We start from the raw sequence: 15,633 nt of genomic DNA, 5'->3' as shown, positions 1-15,633 counted from the left end.
TAAAATTCAACACCCATTCATGACAAAAACTGTCAGCAGACTAGGAACAAAAAGTAATTTTCTTAACCTGGTAAGGCACATCTACCAAAAATCTACAAACTAATACTTTTCTTTGCATGAAAATTTTTTATAGGGACTTCCCTGGTGGCACAGTGGTTAAGAATCTGCCTGACAATACAGGGGACACAGGTTCAATCCCTGGTCCAGGAAGATCCCACATGCCGCGGAGCAACTAAGCCTGCATGCCACAACTACTGAAGCTCATGCGCGGCAACTACTGAACCCACGTGCCGCAACTACTGAAGCCCGCGTGCTCTAGGGCCCATGTGCCACAACTACTGAAGCCCATGAGTCTACAGCCCATGCTCCACAACAAGAGAAGTCACCTCAATGAGAAGCCCGCGTACTGCGATGAAGAGTAGTCCCTGCTCACCACAACTAGAGAAAGCCCATGTGCAGCAATGAAGACCCAACGCAGCCAAAAAGAAAAAAAAATTTTTTTAATACAATTTTGAAAGGTTACTTTCAATTTACAATTATTACAAAATATTGGTTATAGTCCCTGTGTTGTACAATACATCCTTAAGCCTATCTTATACTCAGTAGTTTGTAGTTCTCCCCTCTCACCCCCCTCACTGGTAACCACTAGTTTGTTCTCTGTATCTGTGAGTCTGCTTCCTTTTTGTTATATTCACTAGTTTGTTGCATTTTTTAGATTCCACATATAAGTGATATCATACAGTATCTGCCTTTCTCTGTCTGACTTATTTCACTTAGCATAATGCCCTCCAAGTTCCTCCATGTTGCTGCAAATGGCAAAATTTTGTTCTTTTTTAAAGCTGAGTAGTGTTCCATGCAACTAATACTCTTTTTTTTTTTAAAGTACACACACACTCTTTTTTTTTTTTTAATTTTTTTTTAAATTTATTTTTATTTATTTATGGCTGTGTTGGGTCTTCGTCTCTGTGCGAGGGCTCTCTCTAGCTGCGGCAAGCGGGGGCCACTCCCCACTGCGGTGCGCGGGCCTCTCACCATCATGGCCTCTCCTTTTGCGGAGCACAGGCTCCAGACGCGCAGGCTCAGCAATTGTGGCTCACGGGCCCAGCCGCTCCGCGGCATGTGGGATCCTCCCAGACCAGGGCTCGAACCCATGTCCCCTGCACCGGCAGGCAGACTCTCAACCACTGCGCCACCAGGGAAGCCCCCAACTAATACTCTTAATAGTGAAAGACTGAATGTTTTCCCCCTAAGATCAAGAACAATGCAAGGATGTCTACTCTCACCACTCTTATTCAATATTATAATGAAGGTCCCAGTCAGTAATGATAAGGCAATATTAACATTAAATATTTGTAATAAGCAAAAGATACATATTGTAATCCCTAAAGCAAACACACACACACACACACACACACACACACAGCACACACACGAACCCCCACAGACAAGTGAAATGTATCGATAAAAGGATGGAAAATTCTAATCGTAAGCCAGGTGAAATGGCTATACTAATATCAGCAAAGCAGACTTCAAGACAGAGAGTATCACCAGAAATAAAGAGTAATATTTTATAATAATAAGGGGTTAATACCTCAGAAATACATAATTATAAATGTGAATGTACCTAACAATAGATTCAAAATCCATGAAGCAAAAGCTGACAGAACTAAAGGAAGAAAAAAAACATTTATAATCTTAGAAATTTTTAAAGACTCTCTTAGACAAAACATTTTAAGAATATAGAAATCTGTAGCCAATATTTTGTAATAACTGTAAATGGAATGTAACCTTTAAAAATTGTATAAAAAAAGAATATAGAAATCTGAAGTGTACCATCAATCACCTCACCTTTTTGACATGTATAGAAAGCTACACTCAATACCTGTAGAATATATATTCTTTACTAGTACACAGAAAAGTTTAGCAGGATACAGCATCTGCTGAGGTATAAATAAATCAATCTCAAATTTCAAAGAACTGAAATCTTACAAAAGATACTTGCTAAATTAGAAATCAACAACCATAAGATATCTAGAAAAGGACCACATATTTAGAAATTATATCTTAAACATTTTTAATAATCCATGGATCAAAGAAGAAATTACCAGGGAAAATATAAATGAATTATCACTTTGAATGAAGTGATAATTAAAATACAATGTGTCAAAATCTGTGGAATGTAGCTACAGTTGTACTTTGAGAGAAATACAGGTCATTAAATGTTTATGGTAGAGAAGAAAAAAAAGGCTAAAAAACAATGATCTGGGACTTCCCTGGCGGCACAGTGGATAAGACTCCATGCTCCCAATGCAGGGGGCCCAGGTTCGATCCCTGGTCAGGGAAGTAGATCCCACATGCATGCCACAACTAAGAGTTCACCTGCCGTAACTAAGGAGCCTGCAAGCTGCAACTAAGAAGCCCACGTGCCACAACTAAGGAGCCCAGAAGCCTCAACTAAGGAGCCCATGAGTCACAACTAAGGAAGCTGCCTGCCACAACAAAGATCTGGTGCAACCAAATAAATGAATAAATAAATAAACATTAAAAACAAAAAAGACAAAAAAACAAACAAACAATGATCTAAGTTTCCACCTAACAATATGAGCAAAGTAAATCCACAATAAGTAGAAAGGAAAAATAATAAAGAACAGGAAAAATAATAAAGAACAGGAAAAAATGAAATAGAAAACAATAATTAAAGAAAATTACCAAAGCTAACAGTTGGCTATTTAAAATGATTAATAGGGACTTTCCTGTTGGTGCACAGTGGTTAAGAATCTGCCTGCCAGGGCTTCCCTGGTGGCGCAGTGGTTGAGAGTCTGCCTGCCAGTGCAGGGGACATGGGTTCGAGCCCTGGTCTAGGAGGATCCCGCATGCCGTGGAGCAGCAGGGCCCGTGTGCCACAGCTGCTGAGCCTGCGCGTCTGGAGCCTGTGCTCCACGACAAGAGAGGCCGCGATGGTGAGAGGCCCGTGCACCGCGATGAGGAGTGGCCCCCGCTTGCCGCAGCTGGGGAGGGCCCTCGCACAGAGACGAAGACACAACACAGCCAAAAATATAAATAAATAAATAAATAAATTAATTAATTAATTAAAAAAAAAAAAGAATCTGCCTGCCAATGCAGAGCACACGGGTTCGAGCCCTGGTCCAGGAATATCCCACATGTCGCGGAGCAACTAAGCCCATGAGCCACAACTACTGAGCCCGCGTGCCACAACTACTGAAGCCCGTGTGCCTCGAGCCCATGCTCCACAACAAGAGAAGCCACCACAATGAGAAGCCCACGCACTGCAACGAAGAGTAGCCCTCGCTCGCTGCAACTAGACAAAGCCCATGTGCAGCAACGAAGACCCAACGCAGTCAAAAATAAATAAATAAATAAATAAATTTGTAAATAAAATAAAATGATTAATAAACTTAATAAGCCCCTAGAAAGAATGGACTAGAATAAAACAGAATAAACCCAAATTACCACATTAGAAATGAAAGCATGGATATCACTCAGATTCTACAGACATCAAAAGGATAATTTATTATGAACAATTTTATTTGAATACATTTAACAATTCAGATGAAATAAAGTCCTTCAAAACACAAGTTACCAAGACTGACACAAGATCAAATGGATACTATGAACAGACTTGTATGAGAGAAACTGGATTTATCTATCCCTACATAGTGGTTTCTTGGGGCCAGAAGTGAAAACATGGGTTTTCTGTAAGTGAGCACAAGGGATCTTTCTGGGGTGATGGAAATGTTCTAAAACTGGACTGTGGTGATGGTTCTGTAGATCTGTAAATTTATAAAAATCATGTAATTGGACACTTAAGTTGGTGAATTTTATGGTATATAAATTATAGCTCAATAAAAGTATTAAAAAAACCCACAACTCTCTACAAAGAAAACACTAGATCCAGACAGTTTCAGTTATGAATTATACCAGACATTTAAGGAAGAAATTTTCTTTTAGAAAATACATGATAGAATTTCCCAACTCATTATGTAAGGCCAGTATAATTCTGCTATTAAAAGCTAACAAAGCGGGCTTCCCTGGTGGCGCAGTGGTTGAGAATCTGCCTGCCAATGCAGGGGACATGGGTTCGAGCCCTGGTCTGGGAGGATCCCACATGCTGCGGAGCAGCTGGGCCTGTGAGCCACAGTTACTGAGCCTGCGCGTCTGGAGCCTGTGCTCCGCAACAAGAGAGGCCGTGATAGTGAGAGGCCCACGCACCGCAATGAAGAGTGGCCCCCTCTTGCCACAACTAGAGAAAGCGCTCGCACAGAAACGAAGACCCAACACAGCCATAAAATAAATAAATAAATAAATTTAAAAGCTAACAAAGAGACTTCCCTGGTGGCGCAGTGGTTAAGAACCTGCCTGCCAATGCAGGGGACACGGGTTCAAACCCTGGTCTGGGAAGATCCCACATGCCGCAGAGCAACTAAGCCCATGAGCCACAACTACTAAGCCTGCACTCTAGAGCCCGCAAACCACAACTACTGAGGCCCGTGCGCCTAGAGCCTGTGCTCTGCAACAGAGAAGCCACCGCAATGATAAGCCCGCGCACCACAACGAAGAGTAGCCCCTGCTCACGGCAACTAGAGAAAGCCTGTGCTCAGCAACAAAGACCCAAAGCCGAAGATAGATAGATAGATAGATAGATAGATAGATAGATAGATAGATAGATAAATAAATAAATAAAGATTTTAAAAAGGTAACAAAGAAGATGGCAGAGTAGAAGGACGTGCACTCACTCCCTCTTGCGAGAGCACCGGAATCACAACTAACCGCTGAACAATCATCGACAGGGAGACACTGGAACTCACCAAAAAAGATAGACCACATCCAAAGACAAAGGAGAAGCCACAATGAGACAGTAGGAGGGGCGTAATCACAATAAAATCAAATCCCATAACTGCTGGGTAGGTGACTCACAAACTGGAGAACACTTATACCACAGAAGTCCACCACTGGAGTGAAGGTTCTGAGCCCCACGTCAGGCTTCCCAACCTGGGGGTCCGGCAACAGGAGGAGAAATTCCTAGAGAATCAGACTTTGAAGGCTAGCGGAATTTGACTGCGGGACTTTGACAGGACTGGGGGAAACAAAGAGTCCACTCTTGGAGGGCACACACAAAGTAGTGTGTGCATCGGGACCCAGGGGAAGGAGCAGTGACCCCATGGGAGACTGAACGAGACCTACCTCCTAGTGTTGGAGGGTCTCCTGCAGAGGCGGGGTGTGGCTGTGGCTCACTGTGGAGACAAGCACACTGGCAGCAGAAGTTCTGGGAAGTACTCCTTGGCATGAGCCCTCCCAGAGTCCACCATTAGCTTCAGCAAAGAGCTGGGTAGCCTCCAGTGCTGGATCGCCTCAGGCCAAACAACCAACAGTGAGGGAACCCAACCCCACCCATTAGCAGACAAGTGGATTAAAGTTTTACTGAGCTCTGCCCACCAGAGCAACAACCAGCTCTACCCACCACCAGTCCCTCCCATTGGGAAGCTTGCACAAGCCTCTTAGATAGGCTCATCCACCAGAGGGCAGACAGCAGAAGCAAGAAGAACTACAATCCTGCAGCCTGTGGAACAAAAACCACATTCACAGAAAGATATACAAAATGAAAAGGCAGAGGACTTTGTACCAGATGAAGAAACAAGATAAAACCCCAGAAAAACAACTAAATGAAGTGGAGATAGGCAACCTTCCAGAAAAAGAATTCAGAATAATGATAGTGAAGATGATCCAGGACCTCGGAAAAAGAATGGAGGCAAAGATCGAGGAGATGCAAGAAATGTTTAACAAAGACCTAGAAGAATTAAAGAACAAACACCCAGAAGAATTAAAGAACAAACAAACAGAGATGAACAATACAATAACCGAAATGAAAAATACACTAGAAGTAATCTACAGCACAATAACTGGGGCAGAAGAACGGATAAGTGACCTGGAAGACACAATGGTGGAATTCACTGCCATGGAATAGAATAAAGAAAAAAGAATGAAAAGAAATGAAGACAGCCTAAGAGAGCTCTGGGACAACATTAAATGCAACAACATTCGCATTATAGGGGTCCCAGAAGGAGAAGAGAGAGAGAAAGGACCAGAGAAAATATTTGAAGAGATTATAGTCAAAAACTTCCATAACATGGGAAAGGAAATACCCACCCAAGTCCAGGAAGCATAGAGAGTCCCAGGCAGGGTAAACCCAAGGAGAAACACACCGAGACACATAGTAATCAAACTGACAAAAAGTAAAGACAAAGAAAAATTACTGAAAGCAACGAGGGAAAAATGACAAATAACATACAAGGGAACTCCCATAAGGTTAACAGCTGATTTCTCAACAGAAACTCTACAAGCCAGAAAGGAGTGGCACGATATATTTAAAGTGATGAAAGGGAAGAACCTACAACGAAGATTACTCTACCCTGCAAGAATCTCATTCAGATTCAATGGAGAAATCAAAAGCTTTACAGACAAGCAAAAACTAAGGGAATTCAGCACCACCAAACCAGCTGTACAACAAATGGTATAGGAACTTCTCTAAGTGGGAAACACAAGAGAAGAAAAGGACCTACAAAAACAAACCCAAAACAATTAAGAAAATGGTCATAGGAACATACATATCGATAATTACCTTAAACATGAATGGATTAAATGCTCCAACCAAAAGACACAGGCTCACTGAATGAATACAAAAATAAGACCCATGTATATGCTGTCTACAAGAGACCCATTTCAGACCTAGGGACGCATACAGACTGAAAGTGTGGGGACGGAAAGAGATATTCCATACAAATGGAAATCAAAAGAAAGCTGGGGTAGCAATACTCATATCAGATAAAATAGACTTTAAAATAAAGAACGTTACAAGACACAAGGAAGGACACTACATAATGATCAAGGGATCAATCCAAGAAGAAGATATAACAAGTATAAATATATATGCACCCAACATAGGAGCACCTCAATACATAAGGCAACTGCTAACAGCTATAAAAGAGGAAATCGACAGTGACACAATAATACTGGGGGACTTTAACACCTCACTTACACCAATGGACAGATCATCCAGACAGAAAATTAATAAGGAAACACAAAGTGCAAATGACACAATAGACCAGATAGATTTAATTGATATTTATAGGACATTCCATCCCAAAACAGCAGATTACAGTTTCTTCTCAAGTGCACACAGAACATTCTCCAGGATAGGTCACACCTTGGGTCACAAATCAAGCCTCGGTAAATTTAAGAAAACTGAAAGCATGTCAAGCATCTTTTCTGACCACAACGCTATGAGATTAGAAATGAATTATAGGGACAAACACATAAAAAATAGAAACACATGGAGGCTAAACAATACGTTACTAAGTAACCAAGAGATCACTGAAGAAATCAAAGAGGAAATCAAAAAACACTTAGAACAAATGACAATGAAAACACAATGATCCAAAACCTATGGGATGCAGCAAAAGCAGTTCTAAGAGGGAAGTTTATAGCAATACAAGCCTACCTCAAGAAACAAGAAAAATCTCAAATAAACAATCTAACCGTACACCTAAAGGAACGAGAGAAAGAAGAACAAACAAAACCCAAAGTTAGTAGAAAGAAAGAAATCATAAACATCAGAGCAGAAATAAATGAAAGAGAAACAAAGAAAACAAGAGCAAAGATCAATGAAACTAAAAGCTGGTTCTTTGAGAAGATAAACAAAATTGATAAACCTTTAGCCAGACTCATCAAGAAAAAGAGGGAGAGGACTCAAATCAATAAAATTAGAAATGAAAAAGGAGAAGTTACAACGGACACCACAGAAATACAAAGCATCATAAAAGACTACTACAAGCAACTCTGCCAATAAGATGGACAACTGGGAAGAAATGGACAAATTCTTAGAAAGGTATAACCTTCCAAGACTGAACCAGGAAGAAATAGAAAATATGAACAGACCAATCACAAGTAATGAAATTGAAACTGTGATTAAAAATCTTCCAACAAACAAAAGTCCAGGATCAGATGGCTTCACAGGTGAATTCTATCAAACATTTAGAGAAGAGCTAATACCCATCCTTCTCAAACTCTTTCAAAAATTTGCAGAGGAAGGAACACTCCCAAACTCATTCTATGAGGCCACCATCACCCTGATACCAAAACCAGACAAAGATACTACAAAAAAAGAAAATTACAGCCCAATATCACTGATGAATATAGATGCAAACATCCTCAACAAAACACTAGCAAACAGAATCCAACAACACATTAAAAGGATCATAAACCATGATCAAGTGGGATTTATCCCAGGGATGCAAGGATTCTTCAATATACACAAATCAATCAATGTGATACACCATTTTAACAAACTGAAGAATAAAAACCATACGATCATCTCAATAGATGCAGAAAAAGCTTTTGACAAAATTCAACATTGATTTATGAAAAAAACTCTCTAGAAAGTGGGCATAGAGGCAACCTACCTCAACATCATTAAGGCCACATACGACAAACCCACAGCAAACATCATTCTCAATGGTGAAAAACTGAAAGCATTTCCTCTAAGAGCAGGAACAAGACAAGGATGGCCACTCTTGCCACTTGTTATGTTGCCAAAACATAGTTTTGGGAGTCCTAGCCACGGCAATCAGAGAAGGAAAAGAAATAAAAGGAATACAAACTGGAAAAGAAGTAAAACTGTCACTGTTTGCAGATGACATGATACTATACATAGAGAATCCTAAAGATGCCACCAGAAAACTACTACAGCTAATCAATGAATTTGGTAAAGTTGCAGGATACAAGATTAATGTACAGAAATCTCTTGCATTCCTATACACTAAAAACGAAAGATCAGAAAGAGAAATTAAAGAAACAATCCCATTCACCATTGCAACAAATAGAATAAAATACCTAGGAATAAACCTACCTAAGAAGGTAAAAGACCTGTACTCAGAAAACTATAAGATACTGATGAAAGAAATCAAAGATGACACAAACAGATGGAGAGATATACCATGTTCTTGGATTGGAAGAATCAATATTGTGAAGATGACTATACTACCCAAAGCAATCTACAGATTCAATGCAATCCCTATCAAATTACCAGTGGCATGTTTTACAGAACTAGAACAAAAAATCATAAAATTTGTATGGAGACACAGAAGATCCCTAATAGCCAAAGCAGTCTTGAGGGAAAAAAACGGAGCTGGAGGAATCAGACTCCCTGACTTCAGACTATACTACAAAGCTACAGTAATCAAGACAATATGGTACTGGCACAAAGACAGAAATATAGATCAATGGAACAGGATAGAAAGCCCAGAGATAAACCCACACACCAATGGTCAACTAATCTATGACAAAGGGGGCAAGGATATACAATATAGAAAAGACAGTCTCTTCAATAAGTGGTGCTGGGAAAACTGGACAGCTACATGTAAAAGAATGAAATTAGAACACTCCTTAACACCATACACAAAAATAAACTTAAAATGGATTAGAGACCTAAATGTAAGACTGGACACTATAAAACTCTTAGAGGAAAACATAGGAAGAACACTGTTTGACATAAATCACAGCAAGATTTTTTCTGATCCACCTCCTAGATTAATGGAAATAAAAACAAAAATAAACAAATGGGACCTAATGAAACTTCAAAGCTTTTGCAAAGCAAAGGAAACAAGAAACATGACGAAAAGACAACCCTCACGATGGGAGAAAATATCTGCAAACAAATCAACGGATAAAGGATTAATCTCCAAAATATATAAACAGCTCATGCAGCTCGATATTAAAAAAACAAACAACCCAATCCAAAAATGGGCAGAAGACCTAAATAGACATTTCTCCAAAGAAGACATACAGAGGGCCAAGAAGCACATGAAAAGCTGCTCAACATCACTAATTATTAGAGAAATGCAAATCAAAACTACAATGAGGTATCACCTCACACCAATCTGAAGGGGCACCATCAGAAAATCTACAAACAACAAATGCTGGGGAGGGTGTGGAGAAAAGGGAACCCTCTTGCACTGTTGGTGGGAATGTAAATTGGTACAGCCACTACGGAGAACAGTATGGAGGTTCCTTAAAAAACTAAAAATAGAATTACCATATGACCCAGCAATCCCACTACTGGGCATATACCCAGAGAAAACCGTAATTCAAAAAGACACATGCACCCCAATGTTCACTGCAGCACTATTTACAATAGCTAGGTCATGGAAGCAACCTAAATGTCCATCGACAGACGAATGGATAAAGAAGATGTGGTACATATATACAATGGAATATTACTCAGCCATAAAAAGGAACGGAATTGGGTCATTTGTAGAGATGTGGATGGATCTAGAGACTGTTATACAGAGTGAAGTAAGTCAGAAAGAGAAAACAAATATCGTATATTAACGTGTATATATGGAACCTCGAAAAATGGTACAGATGAACCGGTTTGCAGGGCAGAAATAGAGAGACAGATGTAGAGAACAAATGTATGGACACCAACGGGGGAAAGTGGCAGGGGGTGGGTGGTGGGATGAACTGGGAGATTGGGATTGACATGTATAATATGTATAAAATAGATAACTAATAAGAACCTGCTGTATAAAAAAATAAATTAAATAAAATTCAAAAATTCAAAAAAAAAAGCTAACAAAAACTTCACTAAGAAAGGAAACTATAAACCAACATCATTCATAAACATAGATGCAAAAGTCCTTAATCTATGAGCAAATTGAATTCAGAAGTGTATTAAAAGGATAATACATCATAACCAAGTAGGGTCTATTCCAAAAATGCACGGTTGATTTACTATTGGAAAATCCAATGTTATGTACCATATCACACTACATATTATATAACTGCATTGATATAAGCTCAGTTCCAGAATAGGCAAAACTAATTTGATGTAAAATCTAAATCTAATATCAAAAGAAAAAAGGAACAATAGTCGCCTGGGGTGGATGGGAGAGACTGACTGGCACAGGACAGGAGGGAAATTTCTGGAGACTTGAAAACGTTCTATATTGTGATAGGGTTGTGGGTTTTACATAAATATACATGATTGCATTTGCTACATTTCAGTATATATAAACCTTACAAAAAATTTTTTTTAAGTAACAGTAACAGTGGGAAAATGGGGAATGGGTAGAAGTATATGAAACAAAATAAGAGAATACTGTTAAGTGCTGAAGCTGGGTGAAGGGTCATGGGAGTTCATTATACTATTCTGTTTTGGGGTTTGTTTTAATTTAGATAATAAAAACAAAAACAAAACAAAACGTAGAGTTTTTAGTTGAGAAGAAGATATATGAGTCAAAATGTTTTGTAGTTCCCCACCATTACCAATAAAAAGTTACTGTAATTTCCTGTTGCAATTAAGAGGTGCAGTCACTAGTATTACAATGAATAGTACTTGCCTATACTTTGTGTCCAAGCCAAAGCAAAGAGATTGGTTAGGAGGACTTGCTACTACACACACTATGAAGAACTAGTAAAATTTATTAGGAATATGAACTCTCAAGAAGAACTTAATAGCTTGCTTTGAATATCTGAAGCACTATCACTATTTAGTTTGTTCAGTCAAGAGCCATAAATAAAAACAGTGGATGGAAGGTTCAGGAGGAGTTTTCAGCTCTATATTTTTATTATATCTGGCCGTGCCATGCGGCATGCGGGATCTTAGTTCCCCGCCAGGGACTGAAGCCGTGCCCCCTGCAGTGGAAGCTCGGAGTCTTAACCACTGGACCAGCAGGAACGTCTGTGTTTTCAGCTCTATAAAAAGAAGAACAATGATCTCTCCAAAAAGCAAAGGGGCTGCCTTTGGAGATAACTTCCCTATTTGTGGAAATGTTCAAATATAAGTAGGAGATTTGTACACTGGCAACAATCACAAGAAGAAAACAGCTATTAAGGTTCCTTCTAGTACAGAGATTTTGCAGTTCTCTGAACTATTTTCTCTTCTTTTGATCTAAATTCAAAGAGAGAAGTGCAGGGCTTTGTGGGAATGTCTTTTAAAAAGAATTCACTAGGTGGGTGGGGGGAACTGAGGAGATGTTTAAGGGTACAAACTTGCAACTAGTAGATAAGTCCCGGACATCTAACGTACAACATAGTGATTATAGACAACAATACTGTATTATAAACTTACAAGTTGCTAAGAGACTAAAAAAAATAAAGTAAAATAATTCAGCCAGAATGCAGTGTCATGATAAAAGCTGTAATACAGCCACAAACCCCAAACTTAGTATTCTGGCATATACGGTTATGAGCAGCATGCATAGAAATTTTTGGAAATTATCACAAAAATGAATGGTCTTAGATGCTGGGCTGAACTGAAAATTTCTAGATTAATCTTTCTTGTTAAAGTAATAAGACAAATTATAAAATCAATCACAACATGCAGCCCTGACCCAGGTACTGTGTCTTCTTTCCTCAAAGAATACTGATTATTGTGTTCCCTCCTCTGATCTAAGTACTGTGGAGAAATCAAAGTATAAGACACAAACCTTATCCCAAGGAAAAAGACAATTTAACTACAAGGCAAGACACGCCTGAAAACAAACCGTCACCACATAGCGGAACTTGGTTAAGTGCCAGAAGAGAGTACAGATAAGACATACTGTGAAATGGAAAGAACATTCTACTGGGGGTGGTTTCAGCAGGCTGCCTTGAGGTTAAGGAACTCAGAATGAAAGAATTTAGACAGGAATAAAAATGTAATGGGAGGGAGGCAGGCACTTCCAGGACAGGAGAACAGGGTAAAGCAAGCATTGTGATGAAGTAACTTGAAAATCAACCTAAATTTTGTCTCCAGAGAATCCCTAGTATCCCTTCAGTGCCTTTGTCTAGCTCTCCTATCAATTTCTTCTCAAACCTTTAGATCAGTGGTTCCCAAAGTGAGGTCCTTGGACAAGCAGCATCATCAACTATCTGGGAACTTCAACTGCAAATTCTGAGGCCCCATCCCAGATCTAATGAGTCAGAAGTGGGCAGAGGGAGGGAATGGAGCGGCAATCTGTGTTTGAACAAGTCCTTCAGGTGATTCTGATGCCCGTTCAAGTTTGAAAACCTTTGCTCTAGGACTACCTGATAAGCACAACCCTCCGCGCAGGAAACTGATGACGTTCTGAGTGCCTAAGTGAGCCACTTCGCTGGGTGCAGGAAGGGAGTTGATAGCAGGTCCCAGCCCTCTAAGAGTTCAGTCTCTGGCCCAATCTCGCTTTCTCCTCCAGTACCCCTTGTTCCAATCACTATCCTCTATGCCATCGCCTCCCGTATTACTTTACCCTCACAGGGCCCCTCCGTCGCCCTACCTCAGACTCAGAGGGAACGTGGTGCCGGCACGGAGGAGAACTGCCCAAGGAGACAGGAATAGATGTAGCGATTGCCCGGAGCCCGCCCAACAGGAGTAAAACGCCTCGGACCCATAAAGAACCGCTCCAGTGCCACCGGCTCGGGCTCCGGCCTGAAGCCGAGGAGCTCGCTCTTCCACCCGTCTCGGCCGCCATCTTCAGGCCGAGCGTCGTTACCATGGAGTACGTGACGCCTCCGCGCCCATCGCCAGCCCCGCCCCTCGCCTCTCGAGGCAGGTGGAGGGACTTGGCGGTGGAAAGGTGCTTTTTGATTGGCTAGCGTCACCCATAAGAAGTTCACCGCGGAAGACGAGAGTTGCCTCACGTCCATCGCGTCTCATTCGCGCGAAGCCGGCCAATAAACGCCACTTGGCGGCCCACGTGAGTTGGGCTGTGGTAAGACTAGTGGGTGCTGTTGGTAATGGGATGTTGATACGTCGGTGTCCTTACTGAGGCAGTTTTTCACTTTTTAATTCAGTTATTCACCGAAAAGATATGCACTCACTAGGTGCCAGGTGCTTAGACATATAAATACATGCAAAATCTTTTATGGTTAGCTCTCTGTATAAAAGGTAAATGGAATGTAATTTTCATTTTTACTTATCCTGAGTCACCAATTCTAGACCTACTTTTTAAAAAAATTTAAGTGTAGTTGATTTACAGTATCGTGTTAGACCCACTTAATGAAAGTCATTTTCTGTAAAATCAAATGTGTTCTTTACTATTCAACCCCATCCCTTAACTTCTATGAATGTAAGAATTGCAACTGCATTAACCCCGGAGACTAGGTAGATCCTTGCCATTAAGGCAACTACCTTAAAAACTGAGCCGTGAGGAACTATAAGAAATTGGAAATTGGGACAAATCTCCTTGTGGCCCATGAAACAAAGAATTAAAACCAGGAACTGAAAGCACCGAGCTGTAACAGTCATTCCAGGAACTGAATATTGTAAATTACTATGCTAGGAACTGTAGTAGAAAAAAAAAAAGAACAGAAAATCCCCAAGAATTTACAATTCATTGGTGAAGATAATGTACTTTAAAAAAAAAAAAAAAATGGTTGGGGCATTTTACCAGTAGATTCATTAGATGTGTCTATCATCCCACAACTAGTGGAAGCTGGGATGTCAAACAAAATTTATCACTTTATAACGTACTGTCTACACAAAACCACAAAGAAATTGTGCATTGTGAGTAAAGAATGGTACCGGTCATCTTCAGTTTCCTAGGGGTAAAGGCAGTGTCATGCTGGTGGAGGGGCAGTTTCAATAGTCTAAAGGACAAGATGCTAGCCGTTTTAAGTTCATTTCTGTGAAACATTCAACTCCTCCAATGTAACTTTGGCTTGAGGACTGCCTTTGCACTGACCAAACCTCGCTATGGGAGCAGAAAAGCGTAATACAGGCTCTCACTCCCCCCACCCAACCGTCTCCTAGTCCCCCAACTTTGTAAATGCACTGTTACCCGTTCAGCAACCAAAGCTAGGAAGTTAGTTTTGAAGACTCCTCTCTACAATCAATTGGTTTAAACATTCGGTTAATGTTTAGTCTGCTCTATTACAGTACTCAAATATCTCAGTTAAGACTGCAAAGCCTACCTGGTTTTCCCTTCCTTCAGTTTATGCTGGGTTGCCACAGGGATCTTTCTAAAATATGAATCTTGTCACCTGTCACTCAAGCTCTTCAGTAACACTCTAATACAAGAATATTGTTAGAACTTCCCTGGTGGTCCAGTGGTTAAGACTCAGTGTTTCCACTGCAGGGGGGAAGGGTTCCATCCCTGGTCGGGGAACTAAGATCCCCGACATGTCATGGGCAGCGCAGCCAAAAAAAAAATACAGACTATTATCTAAAATCCTGGCAGCTGGTAGTTTTCTAGACTTACTTTCCAATTACTTCCAATTGGTTTCAGTCACTACATAACCCAGTTAAATTGTTCAAGTGCCTTCTGCTTTCGCAATGTTTGTGCCATTTCCCTTTTCTGAAGTACCACCCCCAAGCATCTCTTCCTCTATTCGATGATCCCCAAGAGTACATCTACTTAACTGGCACAGCAAAGTAGTTACCTTTAGTTTATGTTGGCTGTTTGTGTTTTTTTTAAATTGTTTTGGCTCCGTTGGGTCTTTGTTGCTGCTCACAGTCTTTCTGTAGTTGCAGTGCGCGGGCTTCTCATTGCGGTGGCTTCTCTTGTTGCGGAGCGTGAGCTCTAGGCGCACGGGCTCAGTAGTTGTGGCACTCGGGCTTAGTTGCTCCACAGCATATGGGATCTTCCCAGACCAGGGCTT

The 15,633-nt window shown here is 40.6% G+C and overlaps 1 protein-coding gene across 6 annotated transcripts in view; it reads right to left on the bottom strand.

The window, feature by feature from the left end:
- Positions 1-15,429, bottom strand: part of LMLN (leishmanolysin like peptidase) — a 135,052-nt gene extending 119,623 nt beyond the window's left edge. Inside the window, exon 1 of one of the 6 annotated variants that reach the window (XM_082458604.1) lies at positions 13,311-15,429. In XM_082458604.1, coding sequence (XP_082314730.1) covers positions 13,311-13,529 — 219 coding nt within the window. In that variant the 5' untranslated portion in view covers positions 13,530-15,429. The remainder of the gene's footprint in view (positions 1-13,310) is intronic. The other 5 variants (XM_082458600.1, XM_082458599.1, XM_082458603.1 and 2 more) reach the window with 5 other exon arrangements.
- Between the last annotated feature and the right edge of the window lie 204 nt (positions 15,430-15,633).

This window comes from Balaenoptera physalus (genome assembly GCF_965194825.1).
Source record: "Balaenoptera physalus genome assembly, chromosome: 4".
In the NCBI taxonomy this organism is placed as follows: Eukaryota; Metazoa; Chordata; class Mammalia; order Artiodactyla; family Balaenopteridae; genus Balaenoptera; species Balaenoptera physalus.
This window is presented reverse-complemented; position numbering and strand designations above follow the sequence as displayed.